At 38.4% G+C, this 13,236-nt stretch overlaps 1 protein-coding gene across 2 annotated transcripts in view; it reads left to right on the forward strand.

The window, feature by feature from the left end:
- The window catches only part of MVB12B (multivesicular body subunit 12B), a 45,023-nt gene that overhangs the window by 11,806 nt on the left and 19,981 nt on the right, over positions 1–13,236 (forward strand). For both annotated transcript variants that reach the window (XM_053472802.1, XM_053472801.1), the window contains exons 3-7: positions 2,275–2,382; positions 2,915–3,011; positions 4,139–4,268; positions 5,265–5,393; positions 11,998–12,092. In XM_053472802.1, coding sequence (XP_053328777.1) covers positions 2,275–2,382; positions 2,915–3,011; positions 4,139–4,268; positions 5,265–5,393; positions 11,998–12,092 — 559 coding nt within the window. The remainder of the gene's footprint in view (positions 1–2,274; positions 2,383–2,914; positions 3,012–4,138; positions 4,269–5,264; positions 5,394–11,997; positions 12,093–13,236) is intronic.

Consider the following 13,236-nt stretch of genomic DNA (forward strand, 5'->3'; position numbering starts at 1 on the left):
AGTGTAAATGTTCGCAGGACGGCCTATGCACGCACGCTTACCTAAAGCTCCTGATTGAACATCTACATAAATCTGTGCCAGACTTGCTTAGTGAAGCGAGTATATCGTGCTTCACTTTTACATTAGCATTACTGCCCCATTTTCTGCATTATATACATGTATTTATTGCCGTTTATAAAACCATTGTAATGCTAGCAAAACAGACAAATGTATATATTTCATTTTAGGACATTATTCGCATGTAGTAGCTTTGCGGTCACTACCAGACATCATGAATTAAAATCACTGCAACTGTAATTTATGGCTTTCAGAGTATGGATTTTCCTTGTCAATAAATAAATAAAAAATCGTCAGCATCTATGAAGTGTGTTTTCTGCTGAAATGTCACATTCGTAATTATAAGCCCTTTGTTTGTTTTGGTTTTGCCTTTTTCTCAGAAAGTGATCCCCGTGCAATTTGTGGGTTCTTGAAGAAACCCTACAGCAGACGATACACTGCTTCTTTATCCAAGCCTCTGTGTTCTGCCCTGATGGCTGTGGGTTCCAAATCCACCACAAGAGGCTTTCCCAAATCCTGCCGGTCCGCCAATGTACACATGCTGTGGTTTGCTGCGCGGCTGAGCGGTTTTCAAATAATAGTGATACTGTGTAACATTACAAGACGCTCTATAGGGTGTGGACTGGAATTATTAACCTTTTGCAAGAAATGGCATGTTCTTAATAAATCACCTGGTTAAGGGCCATTTAGCTGTCATACTCTAGTGTTCCAAATTTCATTTCATTTATTCCTCTCTAAATGGGAGAATGAAACAGTCTAAAAAAAAAAAATAAAAAAAAAATATATATATATATATATATATATATATATATATATCTTGTGTTACTTTCTATAGTGTTCAAAAGGCACATTGAGTATTTAGAAAAGTATTGGCTCTAGAAACAAGTATGAGTAGCTTGTCAATTTGCGTTGAACTCCCCATTTCCCCAATGAATATTGGCCTCCTAAAACAAAATGGGCCGAATCAACTCAGAATCGCGTTTTTGGTTGTAGGACAATAGTTATCTCTAGCGTTGCAGGTACTTATTGGGGAATGTATCGACAAAGGGTTAATACCAACATAATTTATATTTTGTTGTGGGTTACCATAAAAGTAATTTATATAGATGTAAATAGTTGAACAAGTCAAACGTGAAAATTAGTATTTTTAGATTTTATATTGCTTCACCAGTTTAGATACTCTTTTCCATACAGACCTTTTTGTAACTGTTGATTAGACCCCTTATGCCTTATAAGTGTCAGAGTGGTGGTCTCCTAAAACACAAGTCTAGAGTTTAATAATTGGACAGTCATTATCTTTGGTTTTGATGGACCATCAAGTTCTGCATGTTGGGGATGGACAACACAGACACCTTTTTAAGGAGTGCTTTCTGTTTCCTTGGCAACAACCCATCTGTGCTTGCTTTTGCGTCACATGACCCGGAAAACCGTGAGATTCACTTTTTTATAATAAGAGCTAATTTTATAAAAGGGTTGGGCACTCAACCCAAAAGAATGCAGCTATATTCAAAATCCAGCCACTTAAATTTAACCGCACCTTTTAAATTTAATTTTGAAAAATTTCCTTGTTAAGGATTTTATATTTTTGCAGGGAAACATTTAGTGTTTTCTGAGTTGTTGAACTTCTCTGATCTAGAATTCCACATACTTTGCAAAAGAGAAGTATATAATTTAGTAAACATACCTGTTGAGTGCTAAGCATCGGGGCAGCTTAGAATTTTTACCGGTTTACAGCTTAGAAGGTACGTCCTTCTTTAATGACTAATGCATTCTAATGGCATTGACATTTTTTGAGGTGTCGGTCCATGCTGTTTAAGCGTAGGAAAAGTAATGGTACGTTTTAAAGGTTAGCCATCAAAAGAGCAAAATGTCTCCCGCAAGCCCAATGCACCATAATCTAAAAAATAAAATAAAATAACCATTCCGTCCCTGGGTCTTTTCACGTATATTCACAGTATCCTCTCAAGCTGCTGTTCTGACTCCCATAACATGTTGCTTGTGTTGCTTGCCCATCTCTGCAGTTGACATTGGTGTATTAATTTGGTAAGTGCATTACAATTGCAGTACCGCTGTTTGTGGCTGGAAATGTATTTATTATGTACATTAAATCCATTAACAGACAGTAAGGGAGTTTACTGAAAAAAGACAGGATCTCATCCCTCCCCCTCCCATCCCTTTTCTCCATTTTCACTGTCCTGCTATCTCTCATCCTCGCAGGTGTCTCAGACTACAGATGGTTTGGATGCAGACCTTTGGAAAGATGGTTTATTCAAATCCAAGGTGACGAGATACCTTTGTTTCACCAGAACCTTTTCCCGGGAGAATGTGAGTTCCATTTATTGCGGCTGAAAGACACCTGTTACTTTATGGTCACAAAATAACTTTTTGTTCTTTGTTTTCCCTTGTGTAGTTCATTTGAGAAAGAAAATTAAAAAAAATAGCAACTTTTGTATTTATGAACATTAATGTAGCCCTACCAAATAAGCATATACTTATTTGTATGTCAGAAAGTAGCTCTCCTAACTGTTTTATATGATTTATTCTTTGGATTTTGTTGATTCTGGGTTAAGTAAAGAGAAGGGAGAAAAGTTTAGTATAGCGTAGTACAGTATCTAGCTATACATGCTTTTTAACGTATAACTGGGAAAACTATAGTATTTAATTAAAAAGAAAATAAACTTTTATGCAAATAAAGTTTGCCATGACTGTTCTTTAAAGTGGTTTTTATAGTGTCGGTTTCCCATCCCTTCTCTGCCCCAAGCAAACTTAATCTTGGCTAGTTTGAATAGAAGATGAGATAAATTGCAGCGACCGGTTGGCATTCATGCGTTGTAACAGTCTTCTAATCTCTTCTCAGAGTCACTTGGGGAATGTGCTGGTTGACATGAAATTGATTGACATAAAAGACACTTTACCTGTGGGCTTCATTCCCATTCACGAAACTGTGGACACACGTAAGTTAAAACTGTATAAATATATGGAGTGGACTGTCTCGGTCTGTGTTACCATGGCTTAAAGGGGAAATTACAGCTATTTTTTAATTTTCACGTGGAAGAAAATGTTGCATTAAAAACATATTGCTTTACACTGACAGCATTTTCTAACTCCTAGCAAAGGCTACTTATATCTTTATTCTTCAATTCTGCTAAAAAAAATGCAGAATACACAGGAATATTATGTCAATATGTTAACCCCTTAAGGACAACGGGCGGTCTTTAAACCCATTGAAAACAATGCATTTTGAGCCCGTACATGTACGGGCTTTGTCATTAAGAGGTTAAAGTGTCTGCATGTGTATATAGAAGATAGCTGTGTGTAGAATCTGAATCGTCTGTAACAGAAGATTGTTCGCCCAGGTACCAGTAGTCATTGATGGCGTTCAGCCAACGACCTACGCTGTTTCCTAAGCTCTGTTAGGTGTTGCCTAGCAACATGTGCCCCCTTTCTTCATTCTGTAGAGGGACCCGTTTACTCCAGGTGTGATGAGATCATTCTGTACTTGGTTACTTGGTTACTATTTACGGTAAATTCCCCCTTTCCTTTTTTTGGCCTTGTTGGTCCACCTTGCACACAGGCAACAAAGATGTCTGCACAATAAACACAGGCCTCCAAAAAAACACACGTTTTGATACAACTGAATAATAACATTCAGTGTTCTAGATACACAGCTGTTCTGTCCCTTTAAGCACAAATATAATGTGCTAATGCAGCCTAAAATAATTGTAACTGGTGTTTTTTGTTTTTGTGTGATAGTTACAATTTTAACATTGCATTGTGTGAATGGTCACACAGTTTATATGGCTGTTAGATGATGTAGCCCTGTAATAATGTCTTCTAGATATGGAATACATTAGGTGCTTTATGCAAAGCTCTTATTATTTTGTATGAATAGTGAAATGGTTAATGATTGAGCTCAGTGTGTGGCAATAACTTAAATTCTATATTGCTAAATATTCAGAATGTTAACAAGCAGAACTGAAACCAAGTCTGAAGCCAACACAAATATCACAGAAATGTAAGAAAATGTTGTTTAAGCAAAACACATATCTAATTTTGTTTTTGGTATGTTTTGTTCCCGCAGAAGAAATTGCTTTTCGGAAAAAGCGGCTGTGCATTAAGTTTATTCCCCGGGATTCCACGGAAGCCGCAATATGTGATATCCGCATCCTGAGCCGTTCTAAACAAGCACCCCCACAGTATACATTCATAGGGTGAGTCTGGACCTTTTATACTGCATGTCGATACGATTAATGCAATTTAATCAAGTAGAACGAAAATGATTTAATTTTTTAGAACTCTGTTAAGGAAACACTATTATTTATGCTTTTTCCCCTTAATCTGCTTAAATGCAGTTAAATCTTCACTTACCCCAAAGAGGATGATTGTTTTACAAACCATATTACTCAGGATTGGGTTGTTTTACATATGTGTGTCTATCTAGCCCAAACTAAGTGTCAATTTGATAATCAGGTTCTGCAGGTAGCGCCCAGTGGTCACTGATGCCAAAACATCTTTTGGTGGCCCAGGTGGAGACTACTACACCACTTTGGGTTCCACACTTCACTATGTAACAAGGGTGCCATCTTTGCCCCTTCCATACTAGTGCCATTTTTCCACCCAAAAAATTACCAGTGCCATCTTTGTGTCCAAACAGCATTACACTGATGGTGGTACAGTATAACACCCATTAATAAATACTGAGTTGTATACCACAACTCCCATAACCACAACAGTATAACTGCTATCATTATATAGTGATCAAGATGGTGGTACAGCATAACTACCATCACTATGTACTCTGCCAGACATTGATGGTTATACACCATAACTCCCATTACTATATACCAAGCCAGACTCTGAAAGTGGTGTAAATGCTTAAGTTTTATATAGGACTCTCAGGGCATGATTATCGTTATTCAGACACGGCTCCATGCTTAAAGAATATTATTTTGATGTTTCCCCCCCCCAATGGTTCCTATGGCTATACTTCTGTGTATATACTGCCATTGAGCTAGAGATTGTATACTATAAGATGTGTCACATTTTGTGCTCTGCTTTTTAACGTTTGTAGTGTCTCTTTGTTCCTATGTTCCTATAAGATAAAGCAGAGCCCTCGCCTCTTGGGGCATTAATGGATTATGATTTCTGTACAGTTTTGTCTGACAGAATTCTTCTAACATGGTCTTATTTTGTACATGCTTTAACAGTGAGCTGAATAATATGGGCATCTGGTACAGAATGGGAAGGGTCCCTCGAGCCCCAGAATCGCCAGAGCTGTCTTCTCCCTCCTCCCCTTCTGCTGTCGTCACCTCTGCATCAGCCCCAAATCTTCCAAGGTAGGTATCTCGACAAATAATAAAAAAAATGCCTTTGTGTAGTACAATATCAAATAGTAGTATTTTTTTATTTTAGAATAAAATAGAAGCAACTTATCCATTGTGAAGTTTTGGCACTCATCTGAATGATTATTTACAAGTTATGAGTTTTAAAGATTTACATTAATAAATAATATTGTGGAAAAAAATCCACATTTCAGGTCTGACAAGGTGATTAAACCAACTGCATTTAAGGAAATGGTACCCTGTCACTTGTGAACACAGTTATGTCTTTTCCTTGTGACATAATCTATATGCATGTTTAAGAACCCCGGTCTGGTAATAAGTAAATCATATCAATAATAATAATTTAGTATGAATTGGGTAGATGATTAGCTTTTTCTCCAGACTGTTTGGTAAAGATAAGAACTTTATGGGCTAACTGAATGGCTTTTGTTGCTATTTAGGTCTCTTCCGGCATGAAGAAGAGACTTAAGTAGACTGGAAAATGTGCCATCCATTGTAGTTCAGTTAGCCAGTGAATTTATAATCTTTACCAGGTTTGTTCATTTTACGCAATGTAAGAAGATTCATAGCCAGGTAATGTTACCACTGATTAGTATACCTTAGAGAAGCACATACATACCTAGAGGTGTGATGAGAGCCATTCACCCACAATTGTTTCTTCTTCTTCCTGTCCGGGAAGCACTATAGGGTTTAAAACTTCTTGGGCAAATGCTTCTCTCTCTTTCTTTGATTACTAAGATTGTGTTACTATACATAGCTCTTTTTAGGCATAGCTCTCTGTAACATAGAATGTGGTTTCCAGTAGAGGACTGCATTGGGAGGCGGGTCCCATGGGACCCGCCAAAAAACTTGCGGGTGCAGGCAGTTTTGCTGGGGTTGCGGACGGGAGCGGGCAGTCAGGCACTGTTCCTGCGGGTCCCGGTAATCCCGCGCAGTCCCGCAAGGCTGCCTTCTCGCTGCTCCCTTACAGTGTCTCCTGTCTTGCTCCGCCCAGGAACAAAACCGAGTCACGTGATGTGACATCACCTCCCGTGACTCCGCCTTGTTCCTGGGCGGCGCAAGAGAAGAGACGCTGTGAGGGAGCAACTCGAGGGCAGCCTTGTGGGACTGCGCGGGAAATCTGCAGTTCAGGTAAGGAGGTGGGCTTGATTTGCCACAAATGTGGCGGGAGCGGGCGGAATGTGGCGGGAGTGGAACACCCACATTGCGGGATTGGGCAAAAAATCAGCGGGAGCGGGATTGAAAAAGCAGTCCCGCGCAGGGCTCTAGTTTCCAGTGCTGTTTCCTGTAAAAAAAAAAACAAAAAAAAACAACCAAACAAAAAAAAACATTATGAGCTTTTCTTTCTATATTTTGGTCTATGTTCTTTCAACCACCCAAAAGTGTTTATCACGATAACTTAGTACACTAATAGCCCACTCCCTGTAATGCTTACTTGACAAATAGTATCACACAAACATGTGTCTACATTTTTATTATCCTTCATAAACCAATCCTTATTTATCGTTCATCTACTCAGAAAAACTTGCTTGCGTTCCATAAGACCTACTGCTGTCTGTTGACTAAAATTGGCATCTCTCGTTCACGAATAATGCGTTCGGGAAGGATCTGTTCTTTCCTCGCTGCAGTTTATGGCTTTGTTGGGAAATTGAATCAGTTTTGTTTTACTCCGCAAATAAAACAAGCGTCAGAATAAAATGTATTGTAATCTTGTTGAGTTAAAACATACTGTGTGTTGTGGAATAATTGAGAGTTCTATTAATGGTGTACAGTAAAACCTGGCTGTCTGTCTTCAGATGTATGACCGAGCTCTATGTATGTAATCAGCGGCCAGCTTCCCCGATGAGATGTTTATGTCTCTCCAAAACTTATCATGATTTTATAGCCTTTGCGAGAGAGCGATGTCTGCTGCCACTTATCATGTTTGAACCATTGTTGTGAATCTGGAATATTTACAAGAGATGCGTAGCAAACATCTTGTGGGCTTATGAATTTACATATAATAAGACTACTGTGCAGGTGGGATCACGTTTTCTTGCAGTCGGAAAGTTCCAAACCTCATATGTTAGTATGACTTTCATACAGCAGTCTACATTTTTTTCACTTGCTTGGTTTCATGAGGCCATGCATGAAAAAAAAAACCCTGTGTTTTTACTACAGGCTGAAAAGCGGTTAATCTTTCTGTGCTAGGAAATATTTGTCGGAATAAATCATGCGTAAATGGCAAGACTTAACTGGCCCCACGTATGTTATACATATCATTGCACTAACGTTCTGCAAGCAAGAAATGTGCCATGTAAAAACTGCATACAGTGCTTTACACAGAAATGTTTATAGTATTGTTCCAAAGACCCTGCAAATTCAGGTACATACCAGACATTTCCATTCGGATTGGTACGAATTACAAATTTAATGAAAAAGTACCAATTTCGTCAAATTGTAAGAGTCTATGCAAAAGATAACCTCCTGGCAAACTTCCACCGAAATGACTACCGCTCCCTGGTTTGGAGAATTGAGGAGAGTACATCACCAGAAGCTCTGACATTTTGCGATACGATAACCAAAACGGTGAAGGTTCTGGTGACGGCCTCTCCCCTGATTGGAGAATTGGGGAGAGGATGATGCCAGAAACTCCACCGCTTTGGTGGAAGTTTGCTGGGAGGTTACGTCCGTAAAGATGTGGATGAAGAAAGAAGAGTGAGAAGACTGAAGAGAGGAGGAAAGAAATCAAAAAGATGCAGAGCAAGAATACACGAGACACGGAAGCTGAGCTTCGAGATGTGGAAGTGGTCACCAGAAAAGGTAGAGAGAGTGTGAACGACAATGAGAGAGAGTGTGAACGACAATGAGAGTGTGAGAGTCCGAAACGAGAGAATGAGAGAAAATATGGGTGTCAGACAACAAATGTTCATTCCCGAAATTAAAATAAGCCCCCGATTTTCATCTGAAACAAACCGCCAGGAAATGGAATTTGTACGATCACGAATGGGTCAAAAACAAACTGAGAAAAAGTGTTTTTACAGTTTGTCAAGCCAGTTTTTTTATTATTTTTTTTTACAAAAGTTGTTTGCTAACATTTTCGTTGTTGTCGTTTTGTTTTTTTTTTTTAAATGGAGCGTTGTGACTTGGTCTGTAGATGTAAGTGATCAGATTTTTGGAGCAAAATATTCATAGAAAAAGACGGAGAGTCACATGGAGACTGAAATTAGAATTTTAGGTCTGTTTACATTTCTTCAGATATAAACTATATCAAGTACTGGCTTGTAGGCGTTTAAATCTCAGCATATAGTTTAAGCAGGGATTTCCTTTTTTGTTTCTTTAAGACCGTATTTTTATGTGATGTGCTACTCATGTCCTGTTTGCTGATTTTACAGCACTGCAGAATTTGATGGCATTATAGTAAAAAAAAAAAAAAATAATAATAATAATTGCAGGCCCAACCCTCACATATTTATAGTTTGCATGAGGTCAAACCTCCCCATACCATTAGCAATACTTACCATTACTTTCCCAAGTCTTGCATGAATACTATAAATGCAACCCCCCCAAAAAAAAAAATTTGCTCCCACAGTTAAATGCCCCACAGGAGAAGCATTCAGCTGAATGCATCTCCCAGCATGTGACATACTCTCTTCCAGTCAGCTCCATGGAAAGTGCTGCTTTTGATTTCAATGGGAGCATTTCCCTGCCACTGATTGGCTGCTTAAGCTTCCAATCAGTACAGGAACATTTTCCTGCTCATTTCATTAGTACTTTACTGCCATTGATTGACATCTTAAGCAGCCAATAAATTTGGGATCATGGAGGAAGAAAGAAGATTTCACAGCATTGCATTTAAGAAGAATGCTTATTAAAGTCCTCACAGCATAAGAAATAGGGAAATATAGAATTTGTTACAGATATTAAGAATGAACAGCTCCTAAAGTGAAGCTATGACTTTACAGGTTAATATAAGCAAACTGTGTAAGTTTACTTTTCTATTAAATATTCCATGTACTTATTACTGTGGGATCATTTTATCCGAGTGCCAGTTGACTGGGTTTTGCATTGTAATTGCTTATCACCATGGCAAACAAAGTTAAAATATTCATGTGTCATTGTGTGATTTTACATTAATTTAGAGTAAACCAAGTATACAAGTGACTGGATATATAGGGTATAGATCAAAAATAGATCAAAATTCACTCTTTATACCCCAGTGATGCCTTGTTCTGCACCTCCCAGGCCAGGTAGCATGAGATTGTGCAAGATCCACTATTTCCACTGGTATACACTTTAAAACATATGGTGGTTTTTAATTTCTGCTTTTCATGCAATGTGCCATCCTGTTAGGAAAAATATTCACTGCACAGGCTGACACATCTACTTGCAAGCACAAGGCTGTTAACCAGTTAAATATTTTAATTGTTTCTGTCTTCCTGTGTTGCCCCTAATATGATGAAGAAGTTTGTTCTAATTACGAAGTCAGAGTGGTTGTTTAGTGTCAGGCGCTGTTTCCTGAAATGATGATTAATTATAAAGACTGTAATGTGAATGAAAATGTGCCCCGGATTAGCTCCTCGTGCGCGAAGTATACATTTAACAGGTATTTGATTTGCCATATGCTCTTGTGCTGTGCTGGAAACACTGAACAAGGAGTGAGACTGCCACAATTAAATACATTAAATGGACAAAAGTATTGGGACACATGACCGTTACACCAGCAGGGACTTTGATGACATTGCATTCTAAATACATAGACATTAATATGTAGTTGGTCCCCCATTTGCAGCTATAATGGCTTCCACTCTTCTGGGAATGCTTTTCACAGGATTTTGGAGTGTTTCTGTGGGAATTTTACCCATTCATCCAGAGATAGAGTATTTGTGAGGTCAAGCAATGATGTTGGACGAGAAGGCCTGGCTCACAATCTCCATTCCAGTTCTTAAAAGTGTTCACTGGGGTTGAGGTCAGGGCGCTGTGCGAGACAGTCAAGTTCTTCCACCCCAAACTCATCCAACCATGTCTCTATGGACCTTGTTTTGTGCGCTGGGGCACAGTCATGCTGGAATAGAAAAAGACCTTCCCCAAACTGTCCCCACCAAGTTGGAAGCATAGCGTTTTCCAAAATGTCTTGGTATTTTGAAGGGAACAGTCTAAATGTTTATGTATTTAAAATGCGATGTCATAAAACTCCCTGTTGGTGTAATGGTCAGGTGTCCCAATACTTTTGCCCATATAGTGTATTTCTCTTTCTATATAGAGATAAAAAGGCTCATTACAGTGGCATTTAACCAATGCAGGGATAAATCATTATTTGTGTGACCCAAAAGGGACTGAAAGACAGAATGGTTATGTGTAGAGAAAACAGCAGTCCATTGCCGAAATACCATACATTTTCTATGCTGTGGGCAGATTCTTGTTAACACAGAAGGGTTTTTGATCCCTCCATTACTTAATATAGAACTTGTATTGAAATTAAAGCAATCTATATTTCTTTGAGATGATTCAGTAACTGCATTGCCCCCTGGTGGTGCGATCTAATAATACGCCAGACAAGAAGGTAAAGGAATAACAAAATGCAGAAGAAGATTCATTCACACATAATTTGCTTACAACTACATAATTGGAGATACAATCAGGGGAGGGCTAGCACCTTCTGGCCTGGGGGGCAAGAACAGGTGAATGCCCCACCATAACATACACACACTAACGCACACACACACTAATACACGCCTTCACTTTAACACACTCACGTACACACTCACTCTAAAACATACCCGCTCCGTCACACACCTCACTCTTCTCAATCACACATCATCACACCCCATGCACTCTGTGAGCGGCCGCAATATCACCTCTGGGTCACGTAATGTCACCTTACATGTTCCCATTGCTCAGATTGGCCTTGTGTGGTTAGTTAGAACCACCCAGTGGGACAATATTTTGGTGTGTACAGGAACAACAGGAAGCTTTATTTATAGCCAAAATTGTTGTTTTTTAAAGAAGGAAATTGCACTGCTAAAACAATACAGGATTAAATACTTTGATGTGTTGTAATTTTTGCTGCAAATTTGAAGTTGCAATTTAAATCAGTAGGCCAGGTGTGACCCCTAGTCTGGCGTAAAACTGAATTGAATTATTAGGGCCCTGTATTACAACATTGAGTTCTCAGGCTTAGTTGTGATAACAGGTACATTAAAAAAAATGGAAACATTAGATAACAAATATATATCCTTTAAAAATGTTTGATTTTTTTTTTAAAATAATGTCATACAGGTAAAACTGCTCTTGTGATGGGTCTAGCGAGGTAATGACACATAAGAACTTGTAATGAATGGCATTTAATGAGCTCCCAGTGTTTTAAGTGTTAATGTGGCCTGGTTTGTCTCCAGTAAGCAACTGACAACCTAATATTATTAATCTTATACTATAACTGTGTGTATATAATTATGTCTCGCTGCAATGTGACATCACAGTCATTCCATAGTGGTCTCATGTGATAAAGCAATTGCCATGGCAACAATTGTCCGCTGAAGGGTTTTCTTATTTTATTCAACTTTTAATACACTTTAAATGCTTAACAGTTTAATGCCTCACTTTTTTTTTTCTTTCCTAGACACATCTCTTTAACGCTTCCCGCAACATTTCGGGGTAGAAATAACACAAGACCGGACTTTGAGAATCAGCAGTCCAACTTATATGCAATATCAGGTGAGCATCTCAATAGTTTACTTCTGTATGTTTACAGTTTACAGTTTACTTCTGTATGTTTACAGTTTACTTCTGTATGTTTACCGTAGCCGGTGATCTGTATTTATATGGTAAATAAAACGTAATAACACAAACCCACAACACAACTGCGAGTGACGTGTGTGTGTTATGATCCATTTGGAATCCTTCACAGTTGTATGTTCTTCAAAGTTTACATTTGCTGACAGAGCATTGGTGGACTTGTAAGGAACGGGTGTAGTGTTTTATCTAAGTTAGCAGTGTAAATTTTATTACAAATGATTTTATTGTCCAGACATTGCTGGGGAAGACAGACTATCTGTCAGAATACAGATTGTAATCCATATATATTGTTTGTGTGCGGAGAACGAATTTTGTAGGGGATAGCGGTTGGATTATGTTATCTCCAAACCGTTTGAAAAGAAAATCTTATTTATTTTTTTGGGCCAATCTTCTGAGAAATGAGTGTGGGTGACTTTTCTTGAAGGGAAAGGTTAAAGGATTCAGCCTTTGGTGCTGGTTTGGTGACTATTGCTTTGCAAGCATTTTATTCTGTACTTGTTAGTGGGTCACAGCACCAGACTAATATGCCGCGGTGCTTTACATTTTAATATCTTTCGTGGGTATTGTTATACGTCGTCGAGAAAGATGTTGCTGATGCTTCATCGGGATAAATACACATTGTTATTTTCTTTGTGGGCCCATAGCTGTGGATAGAGATTTTGGCATGGGAATATAAGCAAAAAGAACTAGTTGGTCCTTTTGGTATTTAATAAGTTAGACGCAATACTGATGGCCTTTTTTCCAGAACCTGATGTTTTAGAGGAATAAGTGTCCGTCTTGGTTGATCACTATGTGCATTTTAAAATGAAGCTTAGGGTAGAGGACTTGTACGTGTGACTACAATACAAATACAAACCAAATGTGAGAATTCTAAATCACCAGCCGTATTTTCCATACAATTTTTCAGGAATTGTTTTATAAAACTCTAAAATCAGAACAAAAACGGTGTCCTTTATTTACTGCATTGCATTAGCAAAACAGGTAGCTGTCCCCCCCCCCCCAGGGATATTAGATGAGTCTATAACAAATTTAAGAATGGGAAAATCTTACCTAAAATGGGGTG

The sequence above is a fragment of the Spea bombifrons genome, chromosome 8, assembly GCF_027358695.1.
Source record: "Spea bombifrons isolate aSpeBom1 chromosome 8, aSpeBom1.2.pri, whole genome shotgun sequence".
Classification (NCBI taxonomy): Eukaryota; Metazoa; Chordata; class Amphibia; order Anura; family Pelobatidae; genus Spea; species Spea bombifrons.